A 12,973-nucleotide genomic window follows, 5' to 3' on the forward strand; every position below is an offset into this window, starting at 1 on the left:
TTTGGGAAGATGAAAAAAGTACCACAAATGGACAGTGGTGATGTTTGCACAATGTGAATGTATTAAAAGCCACAATTATACACATAATAGTTAAAATGGTAAATTTATATATCTTACAATTAAAAAACTCATAAAAAAAAAAAAGGTGTGTATCATGTTTTCTGGAGGAAGGGAAAAAATGTATGGGCTGAAAGTTATGAAAATACATGACATCCATACTGTCCACTTTCCCCAATCACACTGATATTTTAATAAAAAATATGTTACCACAAACAAGATCTTTATTTTCTATTCAACTGATAAAACTCTTTACTAGGGTTGTGTACATTTCAGTGAGCAGAAGCAATAACTTACCATGAAACTTCCTCTGCAGCTCCTGCTGCATCTGCTGGGTGTTCCCATTCTCAGGACGCAGGAATCCGATGAGCCTCTGCGGCACTTTGGCTGCAGTGCTGAAACAGAAACTCCAGAATGTGCATTTGTATTTCTCACAGCGTTATCGAGATGTAATGCATACACCACATAATTCAGCAGTTTACAGCGTACAATTCATAGGATTGCCCAATTATCACCACAATCTAATTTTAGAACACCCCTGATTAACCATCAATCCCCATTCCCCCTTCTCTCTCCTCTACCCTGAGCAACCATTCGCCTTACCCGCTGTGTCTATGAACTTGTCCTTTCTGAATATTTCATGTAAGTGAACTAGAAAATGTAAATACTTTTCCTCTGTAGATTAGTGACATAGCACTGGCAACTCAATGATATTTTAAACTGAAAGTGTTTGGTTTTTTAAAAAATATATTTTTTAATTGATTTCAGAGAGGGAGGGAGAGGAAGACAGAAACATCAATGATGAGAAAGAATCATTGACCGGCTGCCTCCTGCACGCCCCTGGCTGGGGATGGAGCCTGCAACCCGGGCACGTGCCTTGCCTGGGAATAGAACCGTGACCTCCTGGATCATAGGTTGATGCTCAACCACTGAGCCATGCAGGCTGGGCAACAATTTTGTTTTATTAAAAAATAAAAATTAAACAATATACAGCTTGACCAGGAGCAGTGAAGAGCCCTTGCTATAGTCTCCATATCTCTGCTACAAGAAACCAGGGCTCCCTGCAGAAATGGCTAACTACAGGTCTAGGGCAGGAATTTTACCAAATGAGACTGGAGGCTCTTTTCCTACTAGAAAGCAAAGAAGCTGCCAAAGACTATTGTCAGAATGACTCAAGAGCAACCCAAAGAGGCAAAATATGGAACAGTTTTGCATGAAACACCTACAACGGACTGAAATAATAAAACCGTAAGTTGTTACTGTTACTAAATAAAAACCTCAACTGACAGCAGGGGCCGAGATGGAGCAAGCCTGCTGCTGCCTAGCTCACTGACAGTACCCGGAAACCTCGGACAATATAAGGAGCAACTACTACCTGAGGCAGATCCACAGAGACAGCCAGATTAGTGGCTGCCAGGGACTGGGGGAGGGGAAGGGAGGCGTGATATGGACTAGATGTTGGAGTCCCACCAAATTCCTAAGCTGAAGCCCTAATCCCAAAAAGTAATAGTGTTGGGAGGTGGGGCCTTGGGAGCTAATGAGGTTTAGATGAGACCATGAAAATGGAGCCTCATGATGAGATTGGTACCCCCATACGAAGGTACCAGAGAGTTGCTCCCATTTTCTCTCTGCCATGTAAGGACACAGCAAGAAGGCAGCTGCCTGTACACCAGGAAGTGGGTCCTCACCAGAACCTGAATGTGCTGGCACCCCGATCTCAGACTTCCAGCCCAAGAACCGTGAAAAACAAATGTCAGCTGCATAAGCCAGCCCATGGGACTTTTGTTACTCCAGCCTGACTAAGACAGGGAGTGTCTACTAATGGGTATAGCGTTTCTTTCTGGCATGATGAAAATATTCTCGAATCTTAGATAGTGGTGGATGATGATTGCATACCCTTATGACTACACTAAAAACCAATGACCTGTATATTATAGAAGGATGAATTTATAATATGTGAATCATACCTCAGGAGAAAAAAAGAAAAGGAAAAAAAGAATAAATAAATTCCTTTTATTCTTACTTTGGATTTCCTAGTGGTCCTCCCGCAAACTGGGAGTTTCTGTCTAGAAATTCTTGCAAGCCTTTTAGTTCCAGCAGCACTGACTCCAGCATTTGGGCGGGAACACTACTTTCAATCTGTAAGAAAGAATTTTCAAAAGTTTAAAACAGTGAAAAGGCGTATACTAGTATATGAAAAACATACACTGTATATCTATAACCAAATGTAAACTTTAATCTTGAAGTACCCTAACTTCATAAGCAGTAAAATTATTTCTTATTATCAATTCACTGTTGGTGACCAGAATCAAGGGCTAGGTACCACATCCCTCCCCTCCTACTCTGGTTTGATTGAGATATAATTTACATTCAGTAAAACATTCAAATCTTAAGTGAGTATCTTATTAACTTTTTGCATTTTAATACAGTCACAGCCAGATTACAGTATAAAACATTTCCAACACTCAGGAAAGCTCCCTAATGCCCCCTTATTCATTCCCTCTCCCAGGCAACTACTTTTTTTTTACTTCTATCACTAGAGATTAGTTTAGCCTGTTCTCGAACTTCATATAAATGGAATCATATTCTATAAGTACATGCCATTCTTAGAAATGTGAACTGAAAAAAATTATCAGAATCGAAAAGATATTTGATATCTTTTCATTTAAAAAAGAATAAGTTTAAAGTAAATTGCATTCTTATTCCACATCAAAAAAAAATCTTACTATCCAAATTTATGATAATACATAGTTGTATAAGATGCTTTCTCAAAGTAATCTAGAATGTAGGCAAGTACATAGAAATTAGTACTGGGTCCATGACTGGATATATAAACAAAGTATTTAAATACTAGCTTTAAGCAACATTGAGTAGGACTTACTCTAACCCTCACAAAAACCTCATGAGGGAGATATATTATTTTTCTCATTTCACAGAGTGGTATCAGGCTCTGAAATGCTAAGAAATTTACTCATCTGTTAATAAGGGTTAGAGCAGAGACTTAACCCAGGGACTGGACAGTTTATTGGACAAGGACACAAATGTAAAAGAATAACCACTACATCTTGTGTATCACACCAAGAAATGTGCAACACAACAAGCACTCATCAGTAACAGCCTGGTTACATACCAACAACGGACCACACTTACTGCGGTGATCTCTCTGTTGCCACTCTTGAATACTCTTTCCACAACTAAACTAGCATCCCAGATATTTCTGCAACAAAAAATGTTTTCATAATTATGCTGCAGATGAATAAAAACAATTACAATATGTAGTAAATTTCTTCTATGTGTTCATTAAAATGTAGTCATGGTTTCATTTAACATTGTACTAAGTTATCTGGAAAGAATGAAAACAGGAAAATTTAAAAAGCTGATATATCTAACTTATTTAACTAAGTCAAAAGGCTCTGGATAATGAGCTGTAAACAAGGAAGCTTATAATGCAAAAACAAATTATGTGCACTGTAACGAAAGCATACATCTCAAATCTAAGAAAAATACATAACAATTAACTAGATAATATGGTAGACTGATTGCAAAAGTGGCTGTTATTCTTGACCCCTCCCTATACCTATCCCCTTTTCAGTCTAACTTCAATGCTGCTCTCATAATGAGGGTCCATGCCCCACCTTTTGAATCTGGGTTTGCCTGGGTCGGCCAAGTAAATGACGTGGAAATGGTGGTCGGCCGGTGCTGAGCAGAGGCAGAACGAGACTCTGCAAGTCTCTGCTCTCGTGGAACCTGGCTACCACCACGTGAAAATCCCTGGCTGCCTGGTGGAGGACGAGAGGCACGTGGAGAACAGCCCAGCTGCTCCAGCTGAAGCCACTCCAGACCAGCATACAAACATGACCGTAAGCGTGTGAGATACTTCTTTCCAATGGGGAAAGAGCTCTCTTCAACCTCACGGCAGTTGCACAACCAAGAGTGAGCCTAGCCATGACCAGAACCATCTAGCTGACTTGCAGGCACACGTCACAGAGTTATGGGGTTTGTTACGCTATGCAGAACATATATACACATATATGAACAAATAGAGAAACATAGATGGTTAGATAATAAAAGAGTTGCAGCCCTGACTGCTTTGGCTCAGTGGATAGAGCGTTGGCCTGCGGACTGAAGGGTCCCAGGTTCGATTCTGGTCAAGGGCATGTACCTTGGTTGCGGGCACATCCCCAGTGGGAGATGTGCAGGAGGCAGCTGATCGATGTTTCTCTCTCATTGATGTTTCTAGCTCTCTATCTCTCTCCCTTCCTCTCTGTAGAAAATCAATAAAATATATTTAAAAAAAATATATTCAATGACACAAACTAGGCTAAGATGAGCAACTGTCAGGTATTCCATGAGAAACTTACCCCATGATTCGAGCAAAGTAAATGTATATGCCATTGTGCTTTCCGGAGTACACAACCTCTGGCCCAGCCATGTAGCTCATACTTGGGGCCTGAATGGCTGGGTTCCCTGAAGCTGGGGTAGACACGACAGGAGGGTGTATACCTTAACACACATAAGAAAAACAGACCTTAACATCGAACGATAAATATTCAGAATTCTCAACAACCCAAGTCTGCTCTATCTAAACCCATAAGAATAGGCATTTACAAAAATACTGGAATAAACAGATACTTGATTTCTCTTGACAGAGGCCTTCCCATCTGGGCAATGCAGGATGGAAAGACAGACAGCTTGCCATCACACTGCTCCTTAATGCTGGAAGTGAAACTAACTGTACAGATTTCATGGCTGGTAATTAAATCTTGGTACCCAAATAAGGGGCTTTCCAGGTACTATCGGGTACTGTTCAAGATTTCCTAAGTAAAGGCATTCGCAGCCAAATGCAATAGTTGTTTGGATGTCACTTCTTTTCTTTTATTGATTTTAGAAAGACAGAAAGAGAAAGTGGGGTGTGGTGGGGTGGGGGTGGAGGGAAATTGATTCATTGTTCCACTTCTTTATGCATTCACTGGTTGATTCTTGTACGTGCCCTGAGCAGAGACAAACTGTAACCTTGGCGTAATCAGGACGACACTCTAACAACTAAGCTACCCAGCCAGGATCTGCATGTCACTTCTTGGAAGTCACATTATTTTGACAGAAAGGACATTAGTGATAAGACAGAATGCTAGCCCTTCATAAACAACAGTACTGGTAATAGTGATCTAAAGAAAAGAGGCACCTTGAGCTGGTGTTCCCAAAAAGGAGGGGTTTGGATACTGACCACCACCAGGAAAAGGAGAACCTACAGGAAATAAGAAAATAAAGATTTAGAAAGTAACTCCCCAATTTTTGAATTTGTTCAAAATTACACACAGAAGTTGTTTCTAAACTAAGAGTGAGGAGGGCACCACTCATACTGTGCTCTAGAATCAGGGAATCGACTCATTTCCCAGTGATTTTGAACATCTCTACTTTGGAAAACATTGAGGTGGGAGTTTGCTTATTATTAAATCATTCATTTCCTTCCTTTTGAATAAATAACAAAGGAGTTCTGTAAACACTTTTGGTCACATCTTATTTTATTCCCTAATATACATTAAGAACTCATTATACCATTACTTTTAAGAGTCGGATATCTTTATAACTATTCACCAATACAGTAGCAGCAAATAAAATATAATGAAAAGCTTTATTAAAGGTTCTACAATTCAGTCTATTGGGAACAGTTTCATTTCAGTGTTTCATACTCACTAGCATAGGCAGGGGAGCCCAAGATGGGACCAACATTACTGGGGGTGGGGAGAGTGGCTGGAAATCTCATTTGCGCTTCACCGCCGTACCTGTCGATAACAACACAGACCGAGTTTATCCAGTGAAACAGTCCACCTTAAAGGCTGGAATTGTTGTAAGGTCTGCTTAGCTTTCAAAATAGAGCTTCAAACACGAGCGACTTTGATATACAGGCATTGTGTTTACGGTGAAATACAGGGTGGAGCAAAAGGTGGTTTACAGTTGTGAGTACAGAGTTTTTCTTGTATTACTTTTGCCCACCCTGTATATACATAGATAAATTTAAAAAATACTTATTTAGTAAAAGTTGACTTGAAATTCTATCAGGAAGTATTATAAGGGACTGGCAATTTCTAATAAAAGGTTAGCAGAGCATAGAATTTACTTAATGAGATACGGCACTGTAATTTTCATACGAGATTATAGTTAGACAGACCTTTAAAAAAATTCTTTTAAACAAGTCACATTTCAAATTCTTATCCTTAGGTAAAAGTTTTCCAAATAAAAGTATCTGTTTGATACCAAGTTTCCTTAGAGTGATTCAAAATCTCAGTGCCAATAAGACCTATGTAGCAGAAGTGACTCAATGGGGAAACAGAAAAGAGAGATGAGATAGTAGCTAAGGTAGAAAGAGGTATAAAAGAAGACCAGACAGAAGAATGGGTAACAATGTACAAACTGCTAATTAATTAGCTGTTTCTATTAGCATTATAATCTTTCCAGGGTTCACCTTTGTGCAAACAAATTTTTGTAACTCAACTGTCTGGCAAGCCCTTAAGCCATCACATTCACCAATACAGCAACCATTTTCAAAAGTGGCCAAGAACAAGAGAAAACTGGCATATACCTGAAGAAAGCCCGAGCAGCCCACGCCGATACTTCTCTATCACAGGCAGCGGTGGAGCAAGCAAGGATAAGGCAAGTTGCACAAGCCTGGTCCTCCTGTTTAAAAAGAGTATCTTCCCTTATATTAAACATAACATGTAAAAAGTGTTGCTTCATGCTGTACCCAGCGTTCAAATCTGTGCCTAGTGTATAGCAGGTCTCAATAAATATGTGCTGACTTAATGAAATCAATTGATATAAAAAAGGAGAAATAAAAAAGTACTGGTTTTAAACTTAGAGTGTATTAGAACTGCTCCCAAATATCAGTACATATGTAGTGGTCAATGTAAAGAAAGATTGGTAAGATTACCTGTTAATTACAGTATTTTTGGTCCTAACATAAAAATTAGCTATCTTTCCATTATTTAAATTATCATCACAGCAAAAAATAAATAAATAAATAAAAAGTACAAATAATTACCTGATGTAATTTAAAGAATCTTTCAATTTCTTCTCCATCTCCACCCACATTACTCACAAGTAGATGCCTCAGTTGATCTACTGGTCTAAGTTTATGAAACATAAGACTCCCCTATGAAGTTAAAAAAAAAATAAAAAGAACATGAATACAGGTAATAAATTTACCAAGTTTGATAACAATGGACCGTGTTATCTTATTTAATAAAATCAAGAAACAAACAAAAATACAATACAAAGTAAACCAGTCAAAAAGAGCATCTACATTTCAACTCCCAACCTAAGCTAAATCTATATATCCATAATGAATTTAATAAGAAAACACTGATCTGTCACACACACATCAGTACAGCATGTGCCATTACCATGCGGAAGGCAGCTGTCCTTCTGACTAGAAGGTTACAGTTACATTACCCATTAGTCATGTTGGCACAAGCATGTTCATTTAAGAAAAAAAAAAATGAAGCCGGATTCTTTTTTTTCTTTTTTTTTAAAAATATATTTTATTGATTTCTTACAGAGAGGAAGGGAGAGAGATAGAGAGTTAGAAACATCGATGAGAGAGAAACATCGATCAGCTGCCTCCTGCACATCCCCCGCTGGGGATATGCCCGCAACCCAGGTACATGCCCTTGACCGGAATCGAACCTGGGACCTTTCAGTCCACAGGCCGACGCTCTATCCACTGAGCCAAACCGGTTTCGGCGAAGCCGGATTCTTATTCATACCTTACATCGGGATAAATTCCAAGCAGATCAAAGATTTAAAGGACAAAATAAAAAATATACTAGCATTAAAAGAAACTATGGGTGAATGCTTTTATGAACCTTAGAGTGGGAAGTTTTTTTCACTATCACATAAACCCTAAAAGATAACCTGAAAATTTCAACTACTTATAAATGTATCAAACTCCTTGATACACAAAGAGTTTTTATAAATTAAAGACAATTCAACAGAAAAGTACGTAAAAAATAGAAAGATAGTTCACAGAAAAATGAGCTCTGAAAATGACAGTGGGTCTCACTCTTAACAAGATGGCATACTGTACCGGGACAGGATGCAAGGCACTTAGCATTGTGTACGCACACAGGGAAGTCTGGCAACATCCACCCCAATATAAATGCACATACCCTCTGTTGAATTTCTAGGATTTACAAACATTCCTGCCCTAGCCAGATTGGCTCAGTGGATAGAACGGTGGCCTGCGGTCCAAAGTGTCCCAGGTTCAATTCCGGTCAAGGGCACTTTGGTTGCAGGCTCCTCCCCAACCAGGGCCCTGGTCAGGGCTCATTCAGGAGGCAACCAATCGATGTGTTTCTCTCACATCGATGTTTCTCTCTGTCTTTCCCTCTCTCTTCTACTCTCCCTCAAAATCAATGAAAAAATATCCTCGGGTGAGGAGTTAAAAAAAAGAGTAAACATTCCCAAGTACTTAAGTAAATGACTACCAAGCAACTATTCCAAATATAAAAACATTAAATATGGCTTCCCTTCTTTTTGTCTTCACCTTAATAGAGTATGTACATACCTGTGCTGAGAGGAGAACAAATTTCTTTGGAGGCAACATGTGCTGCTGTACAACAACTGGTGAGTCAGTTATTGGAATATGATCCTTATTTAAAGGTGTAATTATTTTATCAACTTTCAATTCATCTATTGCAGAAAGAGCCCAGGAATGACCATCGACACGGGTCGTCATCTATATAAAAGAAACAAACTTTTAATATTAATAGTACTAAAGTTAATACTAAGGAAAACCTTTAAAAAGGAAAAGTTATATAGACTTAATCTGTAATTAAGTGTAGAATTTAATAAATACATTAACAAATATTCTCAAAAGTCTGTGTTAATTTTCTACTGTCTAATTATTTCAATCAGGCATCTTCTATAATACCAAAGGATAAAGGAAATTTTTCCTGGTAAACTATAAATAGTATTTACTAGAATTACAATTCTTTCCATAACCTAACACTAACTACCTTCCACCATCTTTCCAGGACCAACTGATCTATATGTAGGTTCAGTGCTTACATTTTGCTGACATGTAGATTTCTACTCTCTTCAAAGCTATTTCTTTAAAAAAAAATGTTTTAATCTCCTAAAATATTTTTGTTTGTTTTCTTTTTTCTCCTACAATACTTTTATTATAAAAAATGTCAAGCATCCATATGCCCAGTACCTAGATTCAATAATTGTTAGAATTTTGCCATATCTGCTTTCTCTCTTTTATTAAACCATTTGAAAGTTATGGATATATCACTGCTAAATACTTTTGCATGCATCTCCTAAAAGTAAGGAAGTTTTCTTACATAACCATGATACTATTATAACATTTAAGAATATTAACAATTCTCTGACCTAATGTCCAGTCAATACTGAATTTCCCCATGGTTCCAATGTCTTTTAGAGCTGTTTTTGGGAGATTAGAATTGGGCTAAAGTTTATGAACTACATTTATATTTGTTTTTGTAACAATCCATACTTGTTTAAGAATCACTCAAGTATTATATAAACGAAAAAGACATAAAGTATTTGCTTAAAAAATAGTTAGCATTTGTTGAGTGCTTCCTATGTACCAGGCCGTGTTCTTAGTGCTACATACATGAATTCATTTAATTCCACAATAATCCCATAGAGTAGGAACTATAACTATTACAGACAAGGAAATTGAGGGCCAGAGACATGTTAAGTCCTTTGAACCATAGCTTCGAGAAAATGGAGCCAGAATGCAAACCTGCAACCACTAACATTGCACTCCCATCAGGAAAGGGTTTATATCTTACTAAGTTCTGAATCCTTCATCTATCACAGGATGAAACACAGTAGGCGCTCAGTAAAGTCCAAAGGATAAAGGAAAGAATTTGAGAAAGGTGCTCCTTGACCCCAAACCAACCTTCTGCTCCTACCAGGAGCAGAAACTTGGTCCAGGCCAGAAACTTGGAGAAGCCGTTACAAACCATGAACCCATCCTGGGGGTTGGGTTCTTCCTCCTCCCATCTACACACCTTTTCCCACTGCTCTGATCAAAAGGGCTTAAGCTGGAGGACAAGCAGGAAGCAGCAGTGACAGCTGGAACCAAAATGCCCATATTCACACCCCAGTGGGAGTTGGTTTATCTGTTTGATCAGCACCCTCTGGGGCAGGCAACATGGACTGTGCTAGGGCATCTAGGAGAACAGATGGGGGTGGGATAGGGGACAGGAAGGGGAGGGAGCGGATGGCTTCCCCGGGCCACACTCCTGGCAACACCAGCCTCCCCTTAGGTCTTCAGGGGCTAGGATGCAGGCCAGATGCGGGACTGGGCAAGGACAGCGGGGTCGCCTCCTCACTCAGAGCCTGGACATCGAACTCATGGAGTACGTGGTGGTATTTGCTTTTAAAACACAAGTGTGGCCGAAACCGGTTTGGCTCAGTGGATAGAGCGTCGGTCTGCGGACTGAAAGGTCCCAGGTTCGATTCCGGTCAAGGGCATGTACCTGAGTTGCGGGCATGTCCCCAGTAGGAGATGTGCAGGAGGCAGCTGATCGATGTTTCTCTCTCATCGATGTTTCTAACTCTCTATCTCTCTCCCTTCCTCTCTGTAAAAAATCAATAAAATATATTTTAAAATAAATAAATAAATAAAACACAAGTGTGTGTGTGTGTGTGTGTGTGTGTGTGTGTATACGTTTGGTTATGCAGGAAAGAGAGAAAACAAGATGGGGAAAACGTTGGTAATTTGCTAATGGGGGTTCAAGTTACCATTTTCTCTATTCTTGTGCACGTTTGCAAATTTCTATAATAAAATTTTTTTTTTAGTTTAGGAAGGACTATAAATTAGATTAGTATAAATTCCTAAGTCATAACTATAATGGATGGCCTCATGTTAACTAAAAATACATTTAAATGGGGCAAAGATAATTCAGAAAAGATATATGCACTTTTGGGTTCACTATAAAAAATATACTACAAGGGTTTCAAAGTTTAAAGATATCTTTAATGATTACTATGACTTCTAACTTCACAAAAAACAAAGAATTAACAGGATACATTTTTCCCCCATTATGATTTCTAATCATGAGATTGTTAGATGCAAACAATAATAAATCAAAAGGTGAAATTTCTTACAATTTTATTCTTCACTTAAAATTACATAAAAAACTCTTTACAATTCTCAAGATAACTTACCTGGGTTTCCATCATTGGCTTTTGGAAAGGAAATGTATCATGGCTGACACACCACAAAATGTCATTATCTTCATTTTCTGAGGCTGCCATCAATAGAATTCCTAAAAGTTTAATACACAAAACCTTATGATGCCAAATAATATGCATCCTAAATAATCTTAGCAATGAACATTAATATACATACATCATTAATCATTAAAGGTAAATAAGTTACAAAAATCAAAATAAATCCCCTAAAACAGTGGTTCTCAACCTTCCTAATGCCGTGGACCCTTTAATACAGCTCCTCATGTTGTGGTGACCCCCAACCATAAAATTATTTTCGTTGTTATTTCATAACTGTAATTTTGCTACTGTTATGAATCATAATGTAAATATCTGATATGCAGGATGTATTTTCATTGTTACAAATTGAACATAATTAAAGCATAGTGATTAATCACAAAAACAATATGTAATTATACATGTGTTTTCCGATGGTTAGGCGACCCCTGTGAAAGTCGTTCAACCCCCAAAGGGGTCGCGACCCACAGGTTGAGAACCACTGCTCTAAAAGAACTTATAATTATTGGTAGGATCATTAAATGTTCCAGATCTTCTACTTTACTTTTTTCAAGTAAACACTTACTTTTTTTCAGACTTTGACATTTTTAAAGTTAGAATATATTCTGCCATCAATGGATTTATCAGTTTAATTACCAATTTTGAAAACATAAATTCTGTGACTTACAATCAATCTAATATTCAATGAAATGCAGTTCATATACTGGTTAATTGAAACGTATCAATAATAAAGATGAAGCTCCCAGTGGACGGCAGAGATATATAATTTTTAAATATATTCTCTTGTGCTCAATTCCAGCTCCTCCCACTAATTTGCTCCCTTTATAGTGACCTTAGAGATATCAGTCTTTTTTTTTTTTTTAATATATTTTATTGATTTTCCACAGAGAGGAAGGGAGAGGGATAGAGAGAAACATCAATTAGAGAGAAACATCTCTTAGCTGCCTCCTGCACACCTCCTACTGGGGATGTGCCTGCAACCAAGGTACATGCCCTTGACCAGAATCTAACCTGGGACCCTTCAGTCCGCAGGCCGACGCTCTATCACTGAGCCAAACCGGTTAGTGTGAGATATCAGTCTTAAGTTCATTGGATGGTGATAGTTAATGGGACCATAATTAATTAAAATGTATAACCAGTTTGTGAAAAACTGAGAGTAATTTAATTTAAAGTGGTAGAAAAAGATTTCTTAAAATTTAGTATACTTACCAATTGAAAATGCTTAAAATATGATGTTAACATTAAAAAAAGTTCCTGAATAAGAAATCAAAACATTCTAAATTTTATTGAAAAATCTTTATTTTCAAATGCTTCAGTGCATCCTAATTATAATAATTTTAAGCACCCAATCTTCAATATGGTAGTGTTTTAGAACTTACCTTTACTATAGAGAGCTTTATGTACTTTTGAAGGCTTTTCCACTGTGGAAGATGCTGAGAACCCAGGAGGTAAGCGGACATGAACCAGTGTCAATGTATTAGGTCGTGCTAATGGCTGTCTGAATGGGCAGGTGCTGAAATATAACCTTACACCTGATGATGGGTAAAATTATATATCAGTAACAGGAAATAAAAGGTACATATGTATTGTTATTAACGCAATTCCAAAGAGAAGCAGAGAACTCTGTTAAAGCCACACAGCACTTTCCTGG

General features: G+C 37.9%; 1 protein-coding gene across 1 annotated transcript in view; it reads right to left on the minus strand.

Moving 5' to 3' along the window:
• Positions 1-12,973, minus strand: part of NUP155 (nucleoporin 155) — a 52,138-nt gene that overhangs the window by 20,997 nt on the left and 18,168 nt on the right. The window contains exons 11-21 of the mRNA XM_081089590.1: positions 12,702-12,854; positions 11,260-11,360; positions 8,621-8,791; positions 7,097-7,207; positions 6,638-6,732; positions 5,752-5,840; positions 5,240-5,302; positions 4,419-4,560; positions 3,208-3,274; positions 2,081-2,196; positions 355-452 (exon numbers count right to left, since the gene is read on the minus strand). Coding sequence (XP_080945716.1) covers positions 355-452; positions 2,081-2,196; positions 3,208-3,274; positions 4,419-4,560; positions 5,240-5,302; positions 5,752-5,840; positions 6,638-6,732; positions 7,097-7,207; positions 8,621-8,791; positions 11,260-11,360; positions 12,702-12,854 — 1,206 coding nt within the window. The remainder of the gene's footprint in view (positions 1-354; positions 453-2,080; positions 2,197-3,207; positions 3,275-4,418; positions 4,561-5,239; positions 5,303-5,751; positions 5,841-6,637; positions 6,733-7,096; positions 7,208-8,620; positions 8,792-11,259; positions 11,361-12,701; positions 12,855-12,973) is intronic.

This window comes from Myotis nattereri (genome assembly GCF_964212035.1).
Source record: "Myotis nattereri genome assembly, chromosome: 4".
In the NCBI taxonomy this organism is placed as follows: Eukaryota; Metazoa; Chordata; class Mammalia; order Chiroptera; family Vespertilionidae; genus Myotis; species Myotis nattereri.